This window comes from Armigeres subalbatus, chromosome 1 (genome assembly GCF_024139115.2).
Source record: "Armigeres subalbatus isolate Guangzhou_Male chromosome 1, GZ_Asu_2, whole genome shotgun sequence".
Lineage (NCBI taxonomy): Eukaryota > Metazoa > Arthropoda > Insecta > Diptera > Culicidae > Armigeres > Armigeres subalbatus.
Genome location: NC_085139.1, coordinates 240,623,941 through 240,650,877, shown reverse-complemented (window position 1 = coordinate 240,650,877; position 26,937 = coordinate 240,623,941). Strand labels below are relative to the sequence as shown.

General features: G+C 45.4%; 1 protein-coding gene across 1 annotated transcript in view; it reads right to left on the bottom strand.

Annotated features, from left to right (window-relative positions):
- The window catches only part of LOC134206072 (midnolin homolog), an 87,180-nt gene that overhangs the window by 5,823 nt on the left and 54,420 nt on the right, over positions 1-26,937 (bottom strand). The window contains exons 3-4 of the mRNA XM_062681752.1: positions 12,499-14,052; positions 11,585-12,389 (exon numbers count right to left, since the gene is read on the bottom strand). Coding sequence (XP_062537736.1) covers positions 11,586-12,389; positions 12,499-14,052 — 2,358 coding nt within the window. The 3' untranslated portion in view covers position 11,585. The remainder of the gene's footprint in view (positions 1-11,584; positions 12,390-12,498; positions 14,053-26,937) is intronic.

The following is a 26,937-nucleotide window of genomic DNA, read 5'->3' as shown; positions in this document are numbered from 1 at the left end:
GAGGCTCTGAGCCTCTTGAAAGGAGGCTTCCTGAGCCTCTTGGAAAGGAGGCTTCTGAGCCTCTTGAAAGGAGGCCTGAGCCTCTTGAAAGGAGGCTTCTGAGCCTCTTGAAAGGAGGCTTCTGAGCCTCTTGAAAGGAGGCTTCCAGCCTCTTGAAAGGAGGCTTCCAGGCCTCTTGAAAGGAGGCTTCTGAGCCTCTTGAAAGGAGGCTTCCGAGCCTCTTGAAAGGAGGCTTCTGAGCCTCTTGAAAGGAGGCTTCTGAGCCTCTTGAAAGGAGGCTTCCGGGCCTCTTGAAGGAGGCTGGGCCTCTTGAAGGAGGCTGGGCCTCTTGAAAGGAGGCTCTGAGCCTCTTGAAAGGAGGCTTCCAGGCCTCTTGAAAGGAGGCTTCCGAGCCTCTTGAAAGGAGGCTTCCGAGCCTCTTGAAAGGAGGCTTCCAGGCCTCTTGAAAGGAGGCTTCCAGGCCTCTTGAAAGGAGGCTTGAGCCTCTTGAAAGGAGGCTTCCAGACCTCTTGAAAGGAGGCTTCCGAGCCTCTTGAAAGGAGGCTTCCGAGCCTCTTGAAAGGAGGCTTCCGATCAACTTGAAAGGAGGCTTCCGAGCCTTTTGAAAGGAGGCTTCCGAGCCTCTTGAAAGGAGGCTTCCGAGCCTCTTGAAAGGGGGCTTCCGAGCCTCTTGAAAGGAGGCTTCCGAGCCTCTGAAAGGAGGCTTCCGAGCCTCTTGAAAGGAGGCGTCCGAGCCTCTTGAAAGGAGGCGTCCGAGCCTCTTGAAAGGAGGCGTCCGAGCCTCTTGAAAGGAGGCGTCCGAGCCTCTTGAAAGGAGGCGTCCGAGCCTCTTGAAAGGAGGCGTCCCAGCCTCTTGAAAGGGGGCGTTGAGGCCACTTGAAAGGAGGCGTCCGAGCCTCTTGAAAGGAGGCGTCCGAGCCTCTTGAAAGGAGGCGTCCGAGCCTCTTGAAAGGAGGCGTCCGAGCCTCTTGAAAGGAGGCGTCCGAGCCTCTTGAAAGGAGGCGTCCGAGCCTCTTGAAAGGAGGCTTCTGAGCCTATTGAAAGAAGGCTTTCGAGCCTCTTGAAAGGAGGCTGTCGAGCTTCCGAGCTTCTTAAGGAGGTTTTCGAGCCTCTTGAAAGGAGGCTACCAAGCCTCTTGGAAAGGAGGCTACCAAGCCTCTTGGAAAGGAGGCTACCAAGCCTCTTGGAAAGGAGGCTACCAAGCCTCTTGGAAAGGAGGCTACCAAGCCTCTTGGAAAGGAGGCTACCAAGCCTCTTGGAAAGGAGGCTACCAAGCCTCTTGGAAATGTGGCTACCAAGCCTCTTGGAGAGGAGGCTACCAAGCCTCTTGGAAGGAGGCTACCAAGCCTCTTGGAAGGAGGCTACCAAGCCTCTTGGAAGGAGGCTACCAAGCCTCTTGGAAGGAGGCTACCAAGCCTCTTGGAAGGATGCTACGAAGCCTCTTGGAAGGAGGCTACCAAGCTTCTTGGAAGGAGGCTACCAAGCTTCTTGGAAGGAGGCTACCAAGCCTCTTGGAAGGAGGCTACCAAGCCTCTTGGAAGGAGGCTACCAAGCCTCTTGGAAGGAGGCTACCAAGCCTCTTGAAAGGAGGCTACCAAGCCTCTTGAAAGGAGGCTACCAAGCCTCTTGAAAGGAGGCTACCAAGCCTCTTGAAAGGAGGCTACCAAGCCTCTTGAAAGGAGGCCCCGCTTTGATTCTTCGTTCCGTTTCACGATGTTTCATTCTTAACCGATTCTTCCTATTCTCAAACCCACGTGCTAAATGACCAACGGGGCTCAAATTAAGAAGAGGTCATATTAAAAACAAAGTTATCGGGGGTCCACGTACATATAAAAAAATAATTGCCTACCATAAGACTTTTGCAAACGCTTCATAAAGAATCAGCCAACCATCCTTAAATGGTGAGATTCACCATTTTCTTCATAGCTTTCGAACGCAATGACCGATCGTGATTATTTTTTATAGTGATTGACTATATGAAAAGTTGGCTAACATTTTTCGATTTCCACAGACACACAGACAGACAGACATTTGTTCAGTTCAAAAAGCTGATATTTTTTTTTAATTATTTTTTTAAATTTAATTAATAAATTTTAATTAAATATTTTTTTTTAATTAAAGGGCCCATTTTCATGATAATCATTGGCATTGGCAATAAACTTATCTATCTGTGTGTAATTTATTATTGTTATTGTGTGATTGCGGGCCGTACACATATTACGTAAGCACTTAGGGTGGAAGGGGGGATCGGTCAATATCTTACGCTCCATATAAATAAATAATCATTTATATTCAATTTTATTGGCATATCGGTCTCGATGGTGCTCTTATAGAGGAAGGGAGCAGCGTGTGTGCCCTCGGCCCTCGCATACTTCAACACCTTTCAACCATTTTCACACTTGTCGCTGCCTAGCGATAACATTTGAACTCCGTTTCTTTCCCATCTGCTTTCGCACACACGCTGCTCCCTTCCTCTATACGAGCAGCATCGAGACCGATATGCCAATAAAATTGAATTTAAACTGATTACGGTCGTACAGCTTCTGTCTAATAATCATTTGTATGAAAAAAATCTTACATGGGGGGAGGGGGTCGAAAACCCAGAAAAATTGCTTACGTAATAAGTGTACGACCCCTAATTGAGCGATTGAGTAGAGGGAGGGAGGAAGATAGGAAGTAGTATCGTTTAGAAAACGAACAATTGAGTTTTGCTTCTGTACTCGCGGACCGCGGATTTCAACCAATTTTGGTGCACATATCCTTTATCCTGAGTAGACGATTATAAAGGGATTGGGAGAGAAGTCAAGAGGAAGAGGAAGAGAATCCACAAGAATAACAAGAACATCCTCTCTACCGAACTGTAATGAATCTATCCCGGATACTGAGAATCCAGTTTCAGTGGAACCTTGTTATAGAAGACACTTTTTAACAAGGAGGAACGGATTCACTTTGGGACGAGGACGAGACGTGAACCCGTTGTTGGGACGCTACACACAAATTCTGGACAACAATCTTGCCGATTTCGGACCCAAATTGCACTGATTTCGGATTCGTTTCACACCGATTCCGAACAAAAATCGCATACATTCCAGACTAGGATTGGACGCGAATTCCGGTATCAAATCGCCAGACACAAATCCAGCAAATAGTGGGTACAAATGGCATTGATTTTGCATTTGAATTGCACAGATTCTACACAGGTATCACACAGATCAACCGGATAAAAATCGTACATGTATTCCGGACATAATTTGTACAGATTCCAAACTCGAGTCGCACACACTCCGAATTCGAGCTGCGCAGATTTCGAACAGGAATCGAACCGATTCCGAACATTATTCGTGCGATATAAGTCGGAAATGGTACATATTCCGGACTCTATTCACAAAGACTGCAAACAAAAATTACACGGTTCCAACTTTCACCAGGAAGAGCCGGCTTATCAACGGAATGTCGATCTGGAACAGACTTCCGGCTGAGATCAAAGCCAAAGCCTCGATTTCATCCTTCAAAAAAGCTCAATAAGGAACAACATTACAAACGAACTATAACCAACTATATTTATATACCTATTGCTATTTATTATCTAATTCTTCCAAATCTAAAGTTCCATACAACTTCTTTGAACCGATAAAATGTAAACTGGTTCTCATAAAAGTAAAAAATATAATTACAATTACGGTTCCAAAACTCAAATTGCGCAAATTCTGAACAGATTCCGGACAGAAACGGCACAGATTTTAGACTCGAAAATTGCAGATTCGAAATAAAAATCCCACAGATTTTGGACTCGTCTGACACAGATTCCAAATTGTACAGATTGCGAGTAATAATCGCATAGCATTCAGAAAGGAATCAAACAATTTACGGTGAGAATTCGCGCCTAATTTTAACACGAATAATAAATTTCTTAACCATTACGCAGACTCTGCACTTGACTCACAGAAGCCCGACAGGAGTCGCACAGTTTTAGGTAAGGATACTCACAAACTCCTGACCTGTTTCAATCGTAACGTTTCTAAAAAAAATTAAGAAAAATCGCACAGAGGAATGGCACAGATTCGGTACTTTAACCGCATAAATTCTGGACATAAATCAAACAGAATCACTTGTTTGTTTATTATTGTCCAGTAGTGTAAGATATAAAGCTTTTTAAAATTACTACCTCCGATTTTGAAAAGATACAAAAGCTGTCTAAAATTATTGTCGTTACCTAGTCTACTACTTATTAAATAAATTTAATTAGGACGGTTCCAAAAATTGATGCACCCACTCTTGAAACTTGCTTCCGACGAAGAACATTTTACATCGGGCGGTAACGAATTCCAGCTTACCACACCTATAACGAACAGCGAACTAGCGTAGCATAACGTATTGTTAGCTGGAACTACAAGATTCTGCAAACGTCGACCTCGGGACTGAATAAGTCTCCTATACAGTATCGTAGGAGTTTGAGGAGATCAAAGTATGTTGTGATTATGTGAAGATGATTTTTTCTGTCGTGTCATTTTTTTCTGAAAAGTGTAGAGCTGAATTGAAACGAAAAAAAGCTAATATGGAAAAAGCGATTAGAAACACCATGGTCATGAACAATCGGGCGGTATTTCTGAGGTTCGGAAAGTGATCTGGGACCTTTTGGCTAATTGTTGCTCATCACTACTGCCATCGCCTGTTTGCTGTTATCGTGGACGTCACTAAAATACTGGTATCTTGGTTCCGCTGTTATTGACTGCCGTATAAACTGGATACTGTAAGGTAATCTAATTCCGTTGGTCTAGAATCTGTGGGTGAGTACTTTTGGAAGCAAAGTAAGTACCCTGTTTCATTATTATAGTAGTTTCACAAAAAAAACAACAATTGTTTTAAATGTATTGTTATTACAAAAAATATTCCTACTATTATTAATAAATGTTACACCAACTAGATATGTTCTATTGTTGTGGTAAAGTGTGCATTTTTACTGGCATAATAATATTACCGTTTAAGGATTAAAATCACACATTTTGAGGAAAAATATAGGGTTAAGTAATTTCAATCATCCAGGACTCGTTTGGTCGAAGGAAGCACACATGCCTACTTTATCGAAGGAATTGTTTTACAATTGTGCGATTCCCTACGGTTCAAATTAGTTTTCCTTTGGATAGTTTAAAAAGACTTCTGCCAAACATTTTGATATAAAAGAAAATATTTAAGCTCTTTTAGTGGAATGTCTTCAACTGCATAAGAAGAGTTTAGTGCTTTCCATTTGATTCCGCTACGTTTTCCTGTCTTAACAGATACGTGTTTCGACTTCGACTGTGGTGCCGGCTTCAGTGTCTCGTACTCGTGCCTCAAGTCGAGTCAAGTGCGGGACGCTGAGGACGGCTTCATGGTTGGGGTCGAGATACGTGTCTGTGGGGATAGCAAAGCATGGTGGGGTACTGGACTCGTCTTAGACAGTTGGTTTTGAATATCCCTATTTTTAATATTTAATAGAAATTTTTATTTATGAAAGAAGTATTAATTTATATATTTTACGTTATTGCTAGCAGCCAGATGAATAACGCCAGTAAGTACACGACAATGAAGATAATTCGTCAAATATTGAACTGTAAAGATCGATTCACTTTTTTAACCTTATGATTTTGTGCATATTTAATTCATTTCACAAAGCCAACGATTAAGCGTCTGTCCCTCATGTTTCCAACAAATAATATTCATTGAATACACAACCTTCTATAGCTACTTTTGGAGAAAAATGTAAAAATGTTAAATGATCCTCGTTTGAATGGATTGTATGTTATTCAATGCGTTTAATATAGGTTTGTTATTCAAGACGTAAGGTATAGGAAAGTGTTATTAAACTCTAAAGAAACAATAAAATCATCATCATAACCATTTATAATCTATTAGTAACTAACTTCTATTTCAAACAAAAATGAATATTTCCTAGAATCTCATTGATTTATTTATTAAATTTTAAATTTGAAAATCACAAGAGTGATAGTAATCAAACAACTAAAGAATGCAAATGGTTCTGAACTAATATGCCTACACAGAACCCATTGATAGCTGCGTACTTTTGAAATGGTCAGCTGATGTAAAAATTAGTATGTGTGGGAACACCCATAAATTACGTAACGCTTACAGGGGGTAGGCACGGTTGCCTGAAGTGTGACGATCTATACAAAAAAATTGATGCTTCATACAAAAAGTGTGACATAGGGGGGAGGGGAGGGGGTTGAAAATTGCCAACTTTTGCGTTACGTAATTAATGGATCTTCTCTGTGGTACGACTTAGGACTGAAATACACCAAACAGTTATTAATCCACATCAAAGCCGACGTATAGGATACGAAGTTGTTTTAAATGCCTGAAATAATGTTTTGATAATATAATCAGAATACCTTTGAAATTAAATGTAGTTTTTTGCAACTGCAAAATAACTTTGCAACTGTTAGCTTTATCTAGGAGGTATGCAGTTTAATTTATTAATAATTTTCCCTCAATCTCAAGATTGTTCTTTTTCTACTTTCCTGGCGTTGAAAAAACGATACCGTAGACACCTCACCTAAAATTCAAATGAACACACGCTCACTTTGAGCGATTGATCGTTTAATTGTTTGACTGATTGTACAATTGAACAATAAATAAATTTATACTAACACATGTAGACTTGTAAATCGTTCACCAAAACGATTCCAACAACAAACCTATCAGTACATTCAAAGTTAATTGCCTATATGCCGGGTATTAAGCCACCCGGAGTGGAAATTAATTACTATGTCTGAAACTTGATTATGCATGTGTGCAGCATGTGATGGATTTGGTTCGGAAGGGGTGTTGGAGGGTGGCCGCCCCTTCGGTGGGGTTTGATCCCACGACCCCAGTTCAAGCCCCACCGAAGGGGCGGTTGCCCTCCAATACCTTTTCCGAACTAAGTCTATTACATGTTGTACATGTGCATAGTCAAGTTTCAGACATAACAAACCTATCCCAATTCCAAACTCCCAATGAAATTCCGGACGCGGCCGGCGCCAGTATTGCCTAACATAAAATATAGGATTACCAGTAATTACACACTGAGGATGTTTACTGAACCCGAGTATCATCCGCTGGTTCTTTGTGTAATTACACCTGATCCGATAATAATGGAGCTTAGCAGCCGCGAGCGGTCAATCATGCTCATGCTCCCATTTTCAATTTCATGTCTGTTCTTTTTATACTTTTCGCGTTGAAGAAATTATGTTTCGGGCGCATGACTCGACTCGAACTCAAACACATAATCACTCACTTTGAGCGATTGATTGTTTATCCTCGCAAAGGATGAACAATTAAACAAAGGAATTAAGAGTTGTGTTTCTCCAGTAAGCAGAGCATCGGCCGGTTGTCTAAATTTAGTTTTGCTTTGTGCGGAAAGCAAAACGATCGGCTGGTCACGGAAATTTTGTTCTGCATTGTGCGGGTGAGTGAATTAATCAGAAAGTGAAAATTAATTTCTTGTCCAGTCGTGTTTCTCTAGTAAGCAGAGCATCGGCCGGTCGTCGAAATTTAGTTTTGCTTTGTGCGGAAAGCAAAATGATCGGCCGGTTACCGATATTTTGTTCTGCTTTGTGCGGGTGAGTAAATTAATCAGTGGAAATTAAGTTCGCATCCAGTTGTGTAAGTGCGGTCGATAATTAAAATAATTACCGTTCGTACTACATGGCAGACCGTTTACCAAAACGAACCTTGCCACACTTCCTACCCCATATATCCAACATCCCAGTGATTTCTCGTGGAAGTGCAGATGACTCGTCGGCTTCTATCAAAGCGAGTATCACGTCAACAATTTCCTACCTATTCCTCAATTGACCTGCATTCGGACACGGCCGGCGCTGGTATTGCTTATTTATGGGTCACCAGTTCTTACACATTGAAGATGATGTTAGTCCCAAACTTCATCTGTTGGTTCTCTGTGTAATTACAGCTGACCTGGCAATAACGGAGTAGCAACCGTGGGCGGTCAATCATGCTCATGCTCATGCTCATACAGTATCGTAGGAGTTTGAGTTACTGCCAGGTTTCTCAGAAAAATGCAGGAGCGATGCGCATAGAAGTATTATATAGGGCATCCAATAAGGTTACGTTGCAGGTGACTCACATGATCGTAGCGGTTTAATCCATAGACGTAGCGTACACAGCAGTTAAGCGCCACTCGAAGTCGATCTAAAGAGTTTACATTAGGATGGACATGTAATATATCGCCGAACATGAAATGCGGCATGATCAGGGATTTGAAGAGCTTCATCTTGATAGATGATGATGCATACAGGTACAGGGACAGCAGTAAAGCGAGCGCAGGCTGGCATAGATCTTGCCACATTGCTGAGTAATCAGTCCATTCCACTGCAGATCACTTTGAAAAACGAATCCGATGTTGTTTGCTTTATCTGATCAATCGATGATCTGACCATCCATTACTATTCCAGGAACGGGTGGGGTAAATCCATCAGCAATACGACGTCGGCTTGTGACGAACAAAGCTTTACTCTTAGCTGGGTTTACTCGAAGATTGTTTCGCCGTGACCAGTCTGCCACATGTACAAGGTCCTCATTCACTATTGTAAAGCTCAACATCATCAGCAAAAATTTAAATTGAGCAATACTTAAGTACCGTTGGTAGATCGTTGATGTGACAGCTGAAGAGTAGTGGACCAAGGACTGAGCCTTGCGGTACACCAGACGGCACCTCAACGCTGCTAGAGCAACAATCGCCGCAGAAAACAGTTTGTTTTCTGCCATACAGATATGACCCAATAAGGTTCACGGCATCAGGGGAGAAGTTGAACTGAGTTTGAAGTTTGTCCAATAGCTTGTTGTGAGGGATGGTATCAAAAGCCTTGGAGAAGTCCAGTAGCAGCAGTATACCAGAGCCTCTTTTATCGACGGTGGTTCCCAAGTCGTCGTACACTCGAAGAATTGCGGTTTTGATACTTTTCCCGCGGCGAAATCCGGCTTTGAAATCTGACAAAAGCTTGTTGTCTTCGATGTAATGTGTCATTTGTTGTTTAAGTATACTAATTGGACGAAGATTGGTGATGCAGTTCAGAAACGGTTTTTTCTTCAGTTGCAGTACCTTTGCATGCTTCCAGCTTTCCGGGAATATAGATGTCTGAATGATTAAGTTGAACAAATACGCTATTTGTTGGACAACCAGCGGAAGAATGATCTTAACGAAGCCCCGTTACATTTGATTTTATATCACAAATAGCGTTCACTACTTCCCAACCTTGCACAGGCCGAAAAGAAAAGCTGTATGGTGAGGGGGGCGATGGCAGCACGGGTCTTGTCCCACGTGAATTCGTGAAATTCTCTACAAATGTACGATTCACCTCATCCGGATGGAATCCACACGGCTGCGATACTTTATCCTTGCCGACACCAAGGCTCTTTATCCGTTGCCAGAGAGTTCTAGGCGGAGTTCTGCTGTCTAGTAAGCGGTTCAGATACTGTTGCTTGGCTTGAGCAATTTTTGCATTAGAACGATTCCTCATTCTCTTGTTTCTCCGAACATTCCACTAAAAAGCTAAAAATAATTTTATTAACAAACAGATTTCCTACTCGAATTGCAAAGATTCCGGATAGACACTGCAAAGATTTCAGACAAAAAGTGCACAAATGCCGGAATAAAATCACACAAATTCCAGATTCGAATTGCAAAGACACCAGAGGGAAAACACACATTGAAACACATTGACTCGAATCACTAAAATTAGCAAAGAATCATATTTTGAATCACATCGATTCTGAATAAATTCCGAAATCGAATTGATAGAATTGCGTAGATTTCAAATATGAATCGAACTGTTTTCGGTAAAAAATCTCGCAGACTCTGCACTCGACCAACAGATTTCAGTCACAAATCATACAAATTTCGGAAATGCAACTCACAGAATCCAGACTCAAATCGCATCGATTACAGCCAGTTGTCGCACAGATTCTGGGTTCCAGTCACACAGATTCTGGAGCGAAATCAAACAGGAAGGAATTGCGAATCGCACAAATTCCGAACAGAAATTGCACAAATTTTGGACAGGAATGCTACATATTCCAAACTCGAATCGCATAAATTCCAGACCCAAATCAAAGACTCGATGCGCAGTGATTCCGGATTCTAACTACACAGATTCTAGACGCAAATCGCACCGACGGCAGCAATCAAGCAGATTGCAGACAGGAATCGCGAAAATAGTGGTGACAAATTTCGGATGGGAAATGTGAAGGTTTTAGACTCGAATCGCTATTGTTATTGTCGCAAATACTTCGAATCCATCGAAATAGCTGAATATGAACAATTGATAGTCGCTTTAATAGCGACTAATCAAAGTAATCGTGCTATCGGCTGTCAGTCATTAATTGTTCACTACTATCAGAGACAGAAGGTATTCTAAGAGGGTCCCGCTTGCTTATCATCAGAATTAACTTCAAAGATAGGAAACCAACAGCTTATGGGTTCGAATCACCTTGATTCTGTAAAAAAGCACATTATGGGCTCAAGCCGCGCAATTTCTGGGCAAAAATCAAACAGATTTCTAAATCGAATCGCAAAGAATGATACTTCAATCGCTCAAATTTCGTACTCGAGTCGCACAGTTGATTCAAAAGTATAAGATTGCTAATGTAGTTACTGTTCGCGTGACTTACATGTAGGTTACTTCGACCTGGCAGCCAAAGTACCGGTACTACGAGTGTCAAACCGATGTTGGTGATGAAACCAAACATGCACTACAACATGATGCATGAATTATGGCCAGATGAAGCACAATTTGGCAAAATAATTTTATTGACTACAGCGCCTCTAGCGTTCTAGTGCTTATGCTTCTACTAGTCGCACATACCTCGTAGAGGTTCCAAGTTCAAAATGCACTGATTTTTGACAGATTCGGGACTCAGCTCACACAAAACCAGACTCGAACCGCATAGAAATTGGCCACGAATCACACAGGAGTGGCAAAGAATCCCAATTTGAATCGAATACTTTCAGGACAAAAATCACACAGATTTTCGACAGGAATCGCTCAGGTTCTGGACAAGAATCGTGATTCAAATGAAAAATGATTGAGGATTGTTCATTTCCAACATGTTTTATATGTGAAACGAATGTTGCAGCAGAATTTCATCATCATAGTTTAGACTGATTTTAGACTGACAAAAAAAATTGTTCCTACCATTTTCAAAAATGCGAATGAATCGCAACCAGTGAGTATGAAACAAACAAAACAGGAATTAGTCGAATATTCTAAAATAGACTAATCGTGCTTGAAACAGAAGATAATTTAGTTTTACAGAAGTATGATTATCATGCAAAATTTCATTGGATTGGTGATTACAGTGCTCATTACCAGGTGGCGTTCCATTGTTCGGCGCACCATTATCACACTTTGATTGGATACAAAATTGAGAAAGTTCATTCAAATTTGCTCTCTGTGATTTTCAGCCACTCATGAGATTCTCCCACATGCAGTGTTGAGAATTTTCATTCTCTCACACCACACCGTCTCTCTGCTCTCCCACTTTCAACACTATTACCACCATTGCGTGCGTATTCTCGCACACCACTCACCTTATGCAACAGTATCAACCTCTTCAACGATTTGATGACTTTGCGTCGACGACTCCGAAGACGTCGCAGCCGCCGTTGTGGTGGTGGTCGTTGCCGTGGCGGTGGCAGTGGCCGAATTTGCTGCGTTGCTGCTTTTGTTGTTGTTGCTATTTCCTTCGTTATTGGATTCTGATGCTGCTGCTGCTGCGGCTACGGCTGTGTCACCTCCGTCAGCCATAGCCGTGGTGGTATCCATTGTCTCTTGAACGGATTGAGCTGTGGCGGCAGCGATGGGAAGGGGGGAGCGATGCGAGACAGCAAGAGCGGCCGTCGTCCCACTGACTTCGATGGCCGATGACGGTGCCGCTGATGATGATGATGATAATGATGCTAGCGGGGAGGCCATCACGGACGACGCGGTGCTGTACGGAGCACACTTTTGCTTACGAGCTTCGCGGCGTTCCTTCTTCTGCTGCATAATCAGGCGAAGATTGTCTAGTTTGGATTTGGTTTTGGAGTTTTCCAGCTCGGCTGCGCTGATGGCGGCAGCACAGCGTTGGCAATGTTGCGGGGCGCCGATGGGAGTAGAAGCCGAAACAGCCGTGGGTGTCGCCGCCAGTGGGAGGCCACACTTGCACAGCACTTTTGGGGTGGCTTTCGGTGCATGGTGATGGCAGCGGGCGGCGAGGGCGGAGGCACCACCACTGGTTTGGGATTCTACGGGTTTGCAACCGCTGCAGCAGCTGCTGCTGGGGCCAAGGCTAGCGACAGTTGTAGTGGTTCCGCTGTTGCTTGGGTACTTTTTGGTGTGGATCGAAGCCGGGACCTGGAAAATGGAAACAGAGGGCTGGTTAGTGCGAGTCAGGCGCATTAAAATTTAATGGTTCTTGAAAATTCAACTACTGGTGAATATTTCATGCGCTTTCGATACTTACACAACGGGAAACCAGTCGAGGGCTGGGTGCCGCTATCGGAGTAGTTAGGGTGGCAGGTGCCATCAGGGCTGCGGCTTGCAGGTTGCTTCCATTGCTGTTCCCGGTGGCGGTCGATCCGGCTCCGGAACTTGCCCCAGCTGTGACTTGGTTGGTCGATGAGGCGGCGGCAGTGCTTGAGGATGGTTCAAAGTAGATCTTGGTTCCAGTTCGCGCGCATTGCGGAGCCGCGCTGAGTAGATCGTTCAGGATGTGGATTATGGTGGAGATATCCCGTTTCGGCCGGCCGAACTTGTCCTGCAAGGCGGGATTCAGTGTTCCAGAGAAAGTACCGGAGTAGATGCCCTTCCCGTGGTGTTTCATGGATTCTATAACCGCACCAGAGCTGACGTTGCGGGCCTGTTCCTGCGCAGCTTCACTAGTCTTGTTGGTAAAAACTCGCTTGGAGAGTTTTCGGAGCGTTTGTGTTAGATTGCGGGAGGCTTCCGCTAGCGCAGGGTTCTCGACGGCAGCTGGATCGGTATTGAGGGCGCGGGAAGCGTTGCTTGGGCCAGGTTGTGGTTGAGATTGATGACTCGGTTGGTGGTGATGGTGGTGGTAGTGCTGATGAGGGTGGTGGTGGTGATGCGAATGATGCACAAGAGCTTGTTCCGGGCGCTGTGGAGAGTTGGGGGCAGAGGTTGAAGCCACGGGTTGTACAGTTTCCAGTTCCGTTTTCTGCAGGGCAGTGCCGTCAAAGCTGTAGTGCTTCCTGAGAGTATGGATCTTTGACTTGTGACGCGCGATGGGGTTATGTGCGGTACGGTGCAAACTGGCCGTTGACGTCGAGGGTTGAGGTTCCGAAGGGTGCGTAGAGCAGGTCGTATCGCAGGAATTGTTGTCATTGTTGTCCAGTCTTTTGCAGAGACACGAAGTCAGGTTGGCGCTGATTGGGTCGGTGCAAGCTGAGGGCAGATCTACCGGCAGGCTATTATTATTGCACGGCAAGGGAATGTTACTTGAGTTAATCGAGCTAGAGACTAAATTGGATAGGGATTTGATCGGGGACTCCGAGGCCGAATGCCTGACTTCCGGTTCAGTCTCCATCGGTTCCGGTGCGCTGGGACGCACGATTGCCATTGTAGCATTCTCACTTTCGGCAAGGTTCTTTACTATGCTGTGAATATTCTCCAGTTCCTGCTTGGTGAATGTCTGCGTCTCGGTCACATGTTCAATAATGGTTCTGTTGCTGGACCCACTCGAACCATCGGCAGCCACTCTGCGGAAGCCGATTGGAATACTGGTCCTACTCCGTGATGACGAAGCTTGCACCAAACTTGTTCCAGCAGTGCTAGAGCTACTGCTTCCTGCAGTAAGACTGCGCGATTTATGAGCCTTGGAGCGACTTCCACTTTGCGACGAGGGATTTAAAGTACTTAGTTGCAGCTGAATCAGCATCATGTGATCCCCTAATCGGACGCTCAAATTTAGCGGAGATTTGCCACTCAGAAAATCGTTCACCTGATTATCATTTAGCGATTCCAGCGCCTGCATGACGGTATTCTCCGCTCGCTGTGCCTGAAAGCAAACGAAAAGCATAATCCAAATTAGCACAATTTGAAAGATTCTTTAGCACCTCAAGTGTTGAAAGGAAAAACTAGTTTTAGACACTCTAACAAAACCCTCTCAATCCGTTATCATAGAGACGGCCCAAGAAAACCCCGCCGTTGAACTACTTCCATTCGAAATGCGTTTGCGCCTAAAGTGCGTACTTTCCGGGCGGTGGCATTTTCCCTTGAAATGGATCGCACCACTGCCCCCGGTTCTGATGGATTTATTTTTCTAGTTCTTCCGTTACAAACGCGTTAAAGCGCATACAGCTCGAACTCGAATCGACTGGAAGGGGAAAACACTGACGCAAAGCCATCCAATTGGGGCCACTGCGCGCATCTCGGAATCGGAACGGTTTGTGCGTACGGTTGCTGTAACTCAAAGAAAACCGCTCATCGCACTGATTTCGGGAGTTGCGAGACGAGGGTGGTAGTCGAGAAAGAAGTTTCTTGATTCGGATATTAAATCAATTTCGAAATCGAATTGAAAAGGCGGAGAGAAGGAAAACGATTACGCTGGGAATATAATTGCAACAATAGTTGAGATATTAAAATCTATTATTTTTGCACCTTCGCCCAAACGAATTGAATTATTGCGAGATGGGTAAATCAATAAAGAGAAGAACATTGCATGGGTAGAATTGATGGAGCTGGGGTGAATTACAAATATCCTATGCTCTAATTACGATTTTTTTTCGTTATATCATAATTAAGCAGAATGTAATGAAGAGAAAAGAACATCAAGGCAGCGGATGAAGTCGATAGCAAAAATTGAGAAATGCATGGAAACATTTGGGAAAAATCTTAGATATTTGAAAACACTTGAAATACTAATGCAACCATCTAACAGATATCTTTTCACTTGTGAACTATAAATGGTACATATTTTCAAAAAGAGGAGCTTGATGTTATATCCCTATGAAATTCTTAAAATTCAAGAACATGGGACATTACATAACTTAAACTTTTGGGAACGCATGACAATATAAATAACATACAATTCTACTGATATTGCAACAATTTGTTTAAGAAACTGAGTTTTAGAAAGAAGATTTCCGAATTATCAACGGTGATATAACGGGTGGTCACTAAAAAACGGTAATTTCAGTATTTCAAAAATTTTCTATGAGAACATTGATGCTTTCAGAGAAATATTTCCTTATGTAAATGAATCCTTAGAATATTCAGAAAATTGTCGCCCACAAACTTTTACTCCAACATGTTCAGTTGTTTAAAAAATGCCGTAAAACAGGAAGTACTGCGGCATGCATTGTGCAATTCTTTCAAGCGGACAAAGATCGTGGGAAAAGTACACGGTGGACAATTTTAAACATGAAAATGTTTCGAAAACTGTTGAAGGATTTTTGGTCTACTGAGCTCCATTGTATACAAAGGTGATTGGAAGGCCAAAGACACGAAGCAACTCATCAATAGGCTCAGAAGCATCATCCGGAGATGGCCGGTGTCCAACGGTCATATAATCCTTGCACGATTAGATTACGCCGCACGGCGGACCACGGATCATATGCTATTATTCAATAATATAAGTTTAAACACTCCAACTCTTTATACAACGTATATCAGATTGAACTGAACTTCTCGGCAGGTTTTTCCCGAGCCATTCGTTTCATTTCCGCTATTTAGTGGCCACCCGTTATACCATAAAAGTCAAATATCATCTATATACAGATGGGACGGTGCCGCGGTTAGCGACAGCATAATGGTATTTTACAGATAAAGCGTTTGATATTCTTATTACATTCACTGTGGTAGAGTCGACAGTAACGTCCAATAATAAATTATGAGTAACACGGTGACACAGTGTCATCTAATTGAAACGAATTTTATTTATCGTCCGACGTTTCGAAACGGGATTAGTGTCTTCTCTTTCCCTGAAGAAGACACTAATCCCGTGTCGAAACGTTGGACGATAAATAAAACTCGTTTCAATTAGTTAAGACTGCGTAGCCGTGTTACTCATATCTTATTACATTCTAATATTTGTTGAGCTTCCATTCCTGATTATCATGAAATAATTCGAAAGAAAGTGACCACACCTTAAGGGACTCCTTGAACTCAAATGCCTTAGAATTCATGATTTCACAAAGGCAATTTATCTGTGAGCATTTTAAATCACAATCTGGAACATACCTGAATGCTGGTGTCAAAGGAAGTGACAACAAAACCATTGATCTAATCACTGGCTTACGAAGTCTCAATGTTTATGATTTCGAAAACAAGTGAAAAGCACGGAAGGAACTTATCCTTGGATTCCGGAGGGAATTCTATCCGGATTCCGAAGGGAATCCAACAACGTATTACGGAGGGAATCCAACCTGTATTACGAAGGGAATCTTACCCATATTCCGAAGGAAATCTTACCCGGATTCCGGAGGGAATCCTACCGGATTCCGGAGGAATCCTACCCGGATTCCGGAGGAATCCTACCCGATTCCGGAGGGAATCCTACCCGGATTCCGGAGGAACTTACCCGGATTCCGGAGGAATCCTACCCGGATTCCGGAGGAATCCTACCCGGATTCCGGAGGGAATCCTACCTGATTCCGGAGGAATCCTACCTGATTCCGGAGGAATCCTACCCGGATTCCGGAGGAATCCTACCCGATTCCGGAAGAAATCTTGCCCGAATTCCGGAAGAAATCCTGCCCGGATTCCGAAAGGAATCCTACCCGGATTCCGAAAGGAATCCTACCCGGATTCCGAAAGGAATCCTACCCGGATTCCGAAGGGAATCCTACCCGGATTCCGAAGGGAATCCTACCCGGATTCCGAAGGGAATCCTACCCGGATTCCGAAGGGAATCCTACCCGGATTCCGAAGGGAATCCTACCCGGATTCCGAAGGGAATCCTACCCGGATTCCTACCCGGATTCCGGAGGGAATCCTACCCGGATTCCGGAGGGAATCCTACCCGGATTTTGGAGGGAATCCTATCCGGATCCCGGAGGGAATCCTATCCGGATCCCGGAGGGAATCCTATCCGGATCCCGGAGGGAATCCTATCCGGATCCCGGAGGGAATCCTATCCGGATCCCGGAGGGAATCCTATCCGGATCCCGGAGGGAATCCTATCCGGATCCCGGAGGGAATCCTATCCGGATCCCGGAGGGAATCCTACCTGATTCCGGAGGAATCCTACCCGGATTCCGGAGGAATCCTACCTGATTCCGGAGGAATCCTACCCGGATTCCGGAGGAATCCTACCCGGATTCCGGAGGGAATCCTACCCGGATTCCGGAGGGAATCCTACCCGGATTCCGGAGGGAATCCTACCCGGATTCCGGAGGGAATCCTACCCGGATTCCGGAGGGAATCCTACCTTGATTCCGGAGTGAATCCTACCTCGATTCCGGAGTGAATCCTAGCCAGATTCCGGTGGGCATCTTAGCCGGATTCCGGAGGGAATCCTAGTCGGATTCCGGAGGGAATCCTAGTCGGATTCCGGAGGAATCCTACCTGATTCCGGAGGAATCCTACCCGGATTCCGGAGGAATCCTACCCGATTCCGGAGGAATCCTACCCGGATTCCGGAGGGAATCCTACCCAGATTCCGGAGGGAATCCTACCCGGATCCGGAGGTAATCCTACCCGGATTCCGGAGGGAATCCTACCCGGATTCCGGAGGGAATCCTACCCGGATTCCGGAGGGAATCCTACCCGGATTCCGGAGGGAATCCTACCCGGATTCCGGAGGGAATCCTACCCGGATTCCGGAGGGAATCCTACCCGGATTCCGGAGGGAATCCTACCCGGATTCCGGAGGGAATCCTACCCGGATTCCGGAGGGAATCCTACCCGGATTCCGGAGGGAATCCTACCCGGATTCCGGAGGGAATCCTACCCGGATTCCGGAGGGAATCCTACCCGGATTCCGGAGGGAATCCTACCCGGATTCCGGAGGGAATCCTACCCGGATTCCGGAGGGAATCCTACCCGGATTCCGGAGGGAATCCTACCCGGATTCCGGAGGGAATCCTACCCGGATTCCGAAGGGAATCCTACCCGGATTCCGGAGGGAATCCTACCCGGATTCCGGAGGGAATCCTACCCGGATTCCGGAGGGAATCCTACCCGGATTCCGGAGGGAATCCTACCCGGAATCCTATCCGGATTCCGGAGGGAATCCTATCCGGATTCCGGAGGGAATCCTATCCGGATTCCGGAGGGAATCCTATCCGGATTCCGGAGGGAATCCTATCCGGATTCCGGAGGGAATCCTATCCGGATTCCGGAGGGAATCCTATCCGGAGGAATCCTATCCGGATTCCGGAGGGAATCCTATCAGGATTCCGGAGGAATCCTACCCGATTCCGGAGGGAATCCTACCCGGATTCCGGAGGGAATCCTACCCGGATTCCGGAGGGAATCCTACCCGGATTCCGGAGGGAATCCTACCCGGATTCCGGAGGGAATCCTACCCGGAATCCGGAGGGAATCCTACCCGGAATCCGGAGGGAATCCTACCCGGAATCCGGAGGGAATCCTACCCGGAATCCGGAGGGAATCCTGCCCGGATTCCGGAGGGAATCCTGCCCGGATTCCGGAGGGAATCCTGCCCGGATTCCGGAGGGAATCCTGCCCGGATTCCGGAGGGAATCCTGCCCGGATTCCGGAGGGAATCCTACCCGGATTCCGGAGGGAATCCTACCCGGATTCCGGAGGGAATCCTACCCGGATTCCGGAGGGAATCCTACCCGGATTCCGGAAGGAATCCTACCCGGATTCTGGAAGGAATCCTACCCGGATTCCGGAAGGAATCCTACCCGGATTCCGGAAGGAATCCTACCCGGATTCCGGAGGGAATCCTACTCAGATTCCGGAGGGAATCCTACTCAGATTCCGGAGGGAATCCTACCCGGATTCCGGAGGAATCCTACCCGATTCCGGAGGGAATCCTACCCGGATTCCGGAAGAAATCCTGCCCGGATTCCGAAAGGAATCCTACCCGGATTCCGAAAGGAATCCTACCCGGATTCCGGAAGGAATCCTGCCCGGATTCCGGAAGGAATCCTGCCCGGATTCCGGAAGGAATCCTGCTCGGATTCCGGTAGGAATCCTGCTCGGATTCCGGTAGGAATCCTACTCGGATTCCGGTAGGAATCCTGCTCGGATTCCGGAGGGAATCCTACCCGGATTCCGGAGGGAATCCTACCCGGATTCCGGAGGGAATCCTACCGGATTCCGGAGGAATCCTACCGGATTCCGGAGGGAATCCTACCCGGATTCCGGAGGGAATCCTACCCGGATTCCGGAGGAAGTCCTACCCGGATTCCGGAGGGAATCCTACCCGGATTCCGGAGGGAATCCTACCCGGATTCCTGGGGGAATCCTACCCGGATTCCGGAGGAATCCTACCCGGATTCCGGAGGAATCCTACCCGGATTCCGGAGGAATCCCACCCGGATTCCGGAGGAATCCTACCCGGATTCCGGAGGAATCCTGCCCGATTCCGGAGGGAATCCTACCCGGATTCCGGAGGAATCCTACCCGGATTCCGGAGGAATCCTACCCGGATTCCGGAGGAATCCTACCCGGATTCCGGAGGAATCTACCCGGATTCCGGAGGAATCCTACCTGATTCCGGAGGAATCTACCCGGTTTCCGAAGGGAATCCTACCCGGATTCCGGAGGGAATCCTACCCGGATTCCGGAGGAATCTACCTGATTCCGGAGGAATCCTACCCGGATTCCGGAAGGAATCCTACCCGGATTCAGGAAGGAATCCTACCCGGATTCCGGAGGGAATCCTACTCAGATTCCGGAGGGAATCCTACTCAGATTCCGGAGGGAATCCTACCCAGATTCCGGAGGGAATCCTACCCAGATTCCGGAGGGAATCCTACCCGGATTCCGGAGGGAATCCTACCCGGATTCCGGAGGGAATCCTACCCGGATTCCGGAGGGAATCCTACCTGATTCCGGAGGAATCCTACCCGGATTCCGGAGGGAATCCTACCCGATTCCGGAGGGAATCCTACCCGGATTCCGGAGGAATCCTACCTGATTCCGGAGGAATCCTACCCGGATTCCGGAGGAATCCTACCCGGATTCCGGAGGGAATCCTACCCGATTCCGGAGAGAATCCTACCCGGATTCCGGAGGGAATCTTATCCGGATTCCGGAGGGAATCCTATCCGGATTCCGGAGGGAATCCTATCCGGATTCCGGAGGGAATCCTATCCGGATTCCGGAGGGAATCCTATCCGGATTCCGGAGGGAATCCTATCCGGATTCCGGAGGGAATCCTATCCGGATTCCGGAGGGAATCCTACCCGGATTCCGGAAGGAATCTTCATCGGATTCCGGGAGGAAATCTCACCGAATTCCGGAAAGAATTCTCACCGGATTCCGGAAGTAATTTTCACCGGATTCCGGAAGTAATTTTCACCGGATTCTGAAAGAAATCCTTAACGGATTCCGGAAGAAACCTTGACCGGATTCCGGAAGGAATCCTTACCGGATTCTGGAAGAAATCCTCACCGGAATCCGGAAGGAATCCTCACCGGATTCCGGAAGGAACTTTACCGTATTCCGGAGGGAATCCTCACCGGATTCCGGAGGGAATCCTCACCGGATTCCGGAGGGAATCCTCACCGGATTCCGGAGGAAATCCTCACCGGATTCCGGAGGAAATCCTCACCGGATTCCGGAGGAAATCCTCACCGGATTCCGGAGGAAATCCTCACCGGATTCCGGAGGAAATCCTCACCGGATTCCGGAGGAAATCCTCACCGGATTCCGGAGGGAATCCTCACCGGTGAGGATTCCTCCGGGATCCGGTGAGGATTCCCTCCAGAATCCGGTGAGGATTCCCTCCAGAATCCGGTGAGGATTCCCTCCAGAATCCGGTGAGGATTCCCTCCGGAATCCGGTGAGGATTCCCTCCGTAATCCGGTGAGTAGTTTTAGTAGTTTTCAAACAACGAGCTGTTGTGGAAAAACTTTAGCACCAGAGGTGCACCCTACAACACATTTTTGAAGTCAGACTATGCAACGAGTAACTGACCAACTACTAAATGATCGAACCCAAATTAATATTGATCGAAAACATCCTTGAAGGTATCACTGAGTCACAGAAATAAGCAAAACAAAAATTTTAGAATACCATTGACAAAGCTAGACCAACATTTGAAAAGGGCGTAACAGCCAAAATTTATTCCTTCTCATTCTTCGCTATCTTCTTCTTCTTCTCATTGGCATTACATCCCCACACTGGGACAGAGTTGCCTCGCAGCTTAGTGTTCATTAAGCACTTCCACATTTATTAACCGCGAGGTTTCTAAGCCAAGTCACCATTTTTGCATTCGTATATCATGAGGCTAGCACGATGATGCCCAGGGAAGTCGAGACAATTTCCAATCCGAAAATTGCCTAGACCGGCACCGGGAATCGAACCCAGCCACCCTCAGCATGGTCTTGCTTTGTAATCGCGCGTCTTACCGCACGGCTAAGGAGGGCCCCTATAGCTATATATGTAAACGAAGAATCAGAAGGAATGAATTTTGTCTGTTACGCCCTTTTCAAATATTGGTCTAGAAAGGTGATAATTCAAAGTAGGATGTAAGCCTAGACGATCTAAGCAAATTATCTGGAGAGTTATAATAGTAGTTTGTGCAACTAGTTGCAAAAAGATGATTTTTCCAGCACGAGTTGTACGTTTATCCAACGAGACTTGTCGAGTTGGATAAATAGGGTAATTCGCCAAATGTTGAACGGCTAAATTCTTCGCCTATTGTTGAACGCACGTGCATTTCTTATGGGAGTTCAACAATAGGCGACAAAATTGGCCGTTCAACATTTGGCGGTTTCCCCTACTACGAGTGCTGAAAAAATCTAGTTTTGCAACGAGTTGCACACGCTATTTTTTGCAATGACAAAAAGTGAGCTTCAGTATAGTAAACATGTACCAAATTTTACAGTCTAATTTACTCCACATGATCATTCTTGCGAATAAACAGAAAACTATCAGATTCTATGTTATCGTACCACACTGCATAGCTCTTCAAACCATGAAGCGATAGATGAACTTGCATTTGGAAAATAATGATGTCATGTCCATCAAAATATTTAATTTATGACGCGACGCAGAGAATACACTATTTGAACACTTACCCAAGCAAAATCCGCCAAAATGCAGTCATGTAATTACTGCCTCATGTTGGTTTTTCATTATAGCACCCAAATGAGTGCTATAATGGATATTATGCAACCCATTTGAGTTGCATAATGGTCATTAAAGCACCCATTTGGTTGGTATGTAGGACACTTTAGCTTTCAAAGACGAACTGTAAACCAGGTATTATGATCATGAATTGCAAAAAAGCATTTTGATGTCTACAACTCAAAACAGGCGAAAAATATTATTATTCTAAATGGTGTTTCTACTCATATAATGGCAACTTAGGAATACAGTCAAACCTCCATGAGTCGATGTTCTATGACTCGATATCGACTCATGGAAGCAAATTATTCCATACTAAAAATATTTTCTGGGTTACTGTGATGGTCCCTCCAAAGAGCTTTCCAAAGTTTTGCTACTCCACATCTCGATTTTTCCATGAGTCGATGGTCCCTTCAATATCGACTCATGGAGGTTTGACTGTATTGGAACATGATGCAATAGGGAAGTTAGAAGGTTTTTTGTAATTCGCTTATGTGTCCGGCACTGGATCTTTCTTTATGTAGTGCTACAAATCAAAAGCAGAAACCTACTCTGCTTTGACCGCTGCATAATTATTTGATATGTCAATATAAGTAATATGTACGAACAGAACTAAACCAGATTTGTTCCTCCAATAATGGATCACTAGCTCTAAATGTGATTTAGAAATCAGAGACCGAAAAATCATGGACTACTCTGATCGCTTCTTTACACGACTTCAGAAATAGCATTCCATCTTGTAATTCTTGTTCAGCTGCCTACTCGTTTTTCCCTTCAGCATCGCATGGGGTGAGTTCGCCCATCGACACGTGTGTACTACATCTAAACGTTACTTCCAACGTTTTTTTGCAGTTATTTTCCGCCATCACGTAACTTTATCTTCCGTCTGTGGTTCAATGCTGTTTATATCGAAACAACTCCCTAACGGAGATACTGAAAATGACGACTGTATGACTATCGCTCGCAAACCACTTGCCATGCCATCCAATCGATGATGACCGCATCATCGCAGGTCATTTCTGTCCCACACTTTGGACGGTCATCCGATCCTTTCGTTGTCGTCGCGTTGTTGGTTTGTTTACCGCGCACGCTTCAATGGTGTGGGTGTCCACCGCACGCGAACCTCGCCGAAGGAAGCGATGAGGCCATGCCGCAAAGAACACCTTCCCCTCTGCTGTTGTAGTCATCAGCTCGTCATACCACCTACAAATTCTACAGGCAACAATTCTCACTCCATATCACGCGCGCGTGTACAGTTGTTCGTCAGTTTTAAACAAGGTGGGACATTTGCAGGCAAATTAGAGGAGAGCAAAAGTAACTGATTAACCACTGGATTCGACGATAACGATTATGCTTCACACCGCTCAATCGATTCCGGCCTACAATCTCTAAAAATATGAGTTCATTTAACCTAAGCCGAATTAGCACAAGCCTTTTTAAGCTTGGAAGTAATTATCGATTTGCAAATTAATACTTATATTCTGCTTAATTTTAATGACCTCAGTGAAACAGTGAAACAAAGACTAACTTTATTAACTCATAACTCTTACTGGTCAATATTTGCGGAATAACTGTACCAGCCACACGCGAACTATTGTTTGAACAATGACGTAAGCGTCCCACCCGCCACTTTCGCTATTTGCTGCCGCTGCTATGCTGCAAGCAGTGAGTCGAAGCCAGGTAGTCTCAAACATACATATATACCTAGTTTGCAAGCTTCCGTCCACTTGCGAAAAGCGGTGCCATCAAATTCCTCAAATTTGAACTACTTTTGTCCGAAAATCTTGCCAAACTAGTTAACACGGTTAGCACCGGTCTATCTTCCCGTTCGGTGTGCTGCTGCGGTAGGAATGGGAATTGGGTCCGTTATCAACGCCAAATCACTCGTGTCGCGCCGCGTGTGTGCCTTTTTCGCTCGAAATAATAGCGGACCCGCCATTAGAACCGTTCCGCGGCGAACAAAAAAACAGGTTTCACCGTTTAAGTGCGTATATGCAAGATAGCAAGCCGGCTGCCGCCACCGCCGCTTTAACTAGCGAGAGGTTGCCGGCGGTGTTGTTCCCTTTGGGCTAATTGCTGCGCCGACCAACTACTGCGTGACTAGCGCGCGCTGGAGTCTGAGGCTTCCATACCAAGAGTGACCAACAATCCAACGAACAACCACGCACTCTCAATAATGTCTGCTTGGCGGTGCGGCGGCGGTTCTACACGCTCATGGTCGGTAGACGAGCCAAGTCGGTGAAGCCGTAACTAGTTGAGCGGGATCGCTTGCTGTTGTTGCGATGTTCGCCGGTTAGACGCGATGGGAGCCTTATGCCATCGATCGTCGGCACTTTTACCTACATATATTGTGTCTTGCTATGCGCTCGCGCCCACGAGTGCACACCGACGTAGCGCAGCCAACATTTAACCGTACCGATTACGGATTCCGGTCGGGGTTTTCTGTGCAGCGGAGCGCAGTTAGCAGTAGCTGAACTCCAGCATTGATCAGATTAGCGGCAGTCGCGAGGTTCGGGTAGGAAAGGGGCGAAACAAAGCGCAAGAGCGAGTGACTGCAGTTATCGAACGGGGAATATTGTTACAAACGGCGGTTGGAAATTGCTGGTTCCTGCCTTTAGAGTCTAAAAGTTTAGACATAAGTTAGCCTCACATCTCGGATTTTCATCCTTGGTTTTTATTTTATGAAGTGGTATTTTTCATTCTGCATTGAATAACAACAACACATCGATGTTGTTAAAAAAATATCCGTTGTCCACTTCCGAAAAAAGTTTAACTGCGTGTCAAATGATAGTAAGTTCAAAAACTATGGAACAATTATTTTGCATGCCTACTGCACAAAGCAGATTAAAATTGATTTCATCCCAAAATCTCCAGCAGCAACATTTGGTATAATTTTTGGTATGATCAGCTTGCCGTACTCCTAGTTAGCCTATATTTCGTAAATATTTGAACTTCCAAATAAGACCAGTTGTGAGATACTTAGGGATATGTCGAATTCTTTTGATATACCGAACGGAATACTTTTGAGACAACGAACGGCATCTTTTTTAGAATTTCGAATTGAATCCTTTTGTAATTCCGACGGAATCGTCTTGGAACTCCAACAGAATCTCTATTGCGATACTGCACGGAATCTGTTTGGTATTCTGAACGGAATCTGATATCAAAGGTTTATTTTTTTCCGAAGGCAGTCCTTTCGAGATTCAGGCAGAAATTATTTTATGTTTTGAAGAGATTCCGAAGAAGATTTTTGCGAAATTCTGAATGGAACTGTTTGTTGACTCCGAACGGAAACCTTTTGAGATAGTCAAGCGAATCCTTGTGGATTACCGAAAAATTGTTTTAGGTTCCGAATGGAATCCATTTTGTATTCCAAAAGGATTTCTTCATGGATTCCAAACGAAATCCTTAATTTTTTTGGAATTCCAGACGAATATTTTTGGGAAACCTCAACAAGAAGTAGTCTTTTACGATTCCAAACCAAACCATTTAAAAAATTTGAAGGATTCTGATCGGTATACTTTTGAAATCACGAACGGAATTATCTAAAAAAAATGGGAACGAAATCCTTTTAAAGCTACTAACGGAATAATTGTGAAAAATAAACCGAATTCTTCCGAAAGTACCAACAGAACTCTTTTGAGATACCGAACGGAGCCATTCGAAAGCCCGATAGGATTCCCTTCCGAATCCCGTAAGGATTATCTTCGGAATCTTGGGAGGTTTCCCGGTTAGAACCCGGGAAGAAATCCCTTCCCTAGACCAACAAGAGTTACTTCAACTTCTATGTGACTAGATTCAGTCACAATCAAGTTGCTGCGACCATTCGCGTACGCGGGGGAGAATTCTTTTAGAATCCCGGAAAGATTCCCTTAGGAATCCGGGAATGGATTTCCTTTGGAATTTTTGGAAGAATTCTCTTCGGAGTCCGGATAAGGAATCCCTTCGGAATCCGGGAAAGAATTCTCTTCGTAATCCGGCAAAGGGTTCTCTTCAGCATCCATCAAAGGATTCCCTTTCGGAATCCGGCAAAGGATTTCCTTCCGAATTCAGGAAAAGATTCCCCCGGAATCTAGGATAGGATTCTATTCAAAATCCGAGAAAGGATTTCCTTCGGAATCCGGGGAAGGATTTCCTCCAGAATCCGGGAAGAATTTCTTTCGGAATCTGGGGTAGGATTTCCATCGGATTCTGAAGAAGGAATTCCTTCGGAATTTTGGGAAGGGTTACCTTTGGAATCCGGGGAATGGTTCCTTTCGAAATCTGGAGGAGAATACCCTTCGGAATCCGGGGAAAAATTCCCTTCGAAATCCGGCGGAGGATTCCCTTCAGAATCCGAGAAGAAATCAATTCGGAATATGCGAAGGATTTTCTTCGGAAACAAGGGAAGGATTTTTTTTTCGGAATCCGGGGAAGAATGTGCTTCGGAATTTGAAAAAGGATTTCCTTCGGAATTTTGGGAAGGATTCCCTTTGGAATCTGGGGAAGGATTTCTTCCGGAATCCGGGGACGGATTTCTTTTGGAATACGGGGAAAGATTCATTCAAGAATCCGGGCAAGGATTCCCTTTGGAATATTGGAAAGGATTCCCATTGAAATCCTGTATAGAGTTACCTTCGGAATCCGGGGAAGGATCATCACAGATGGATTCCATTATGGGGGAGTATTCCCT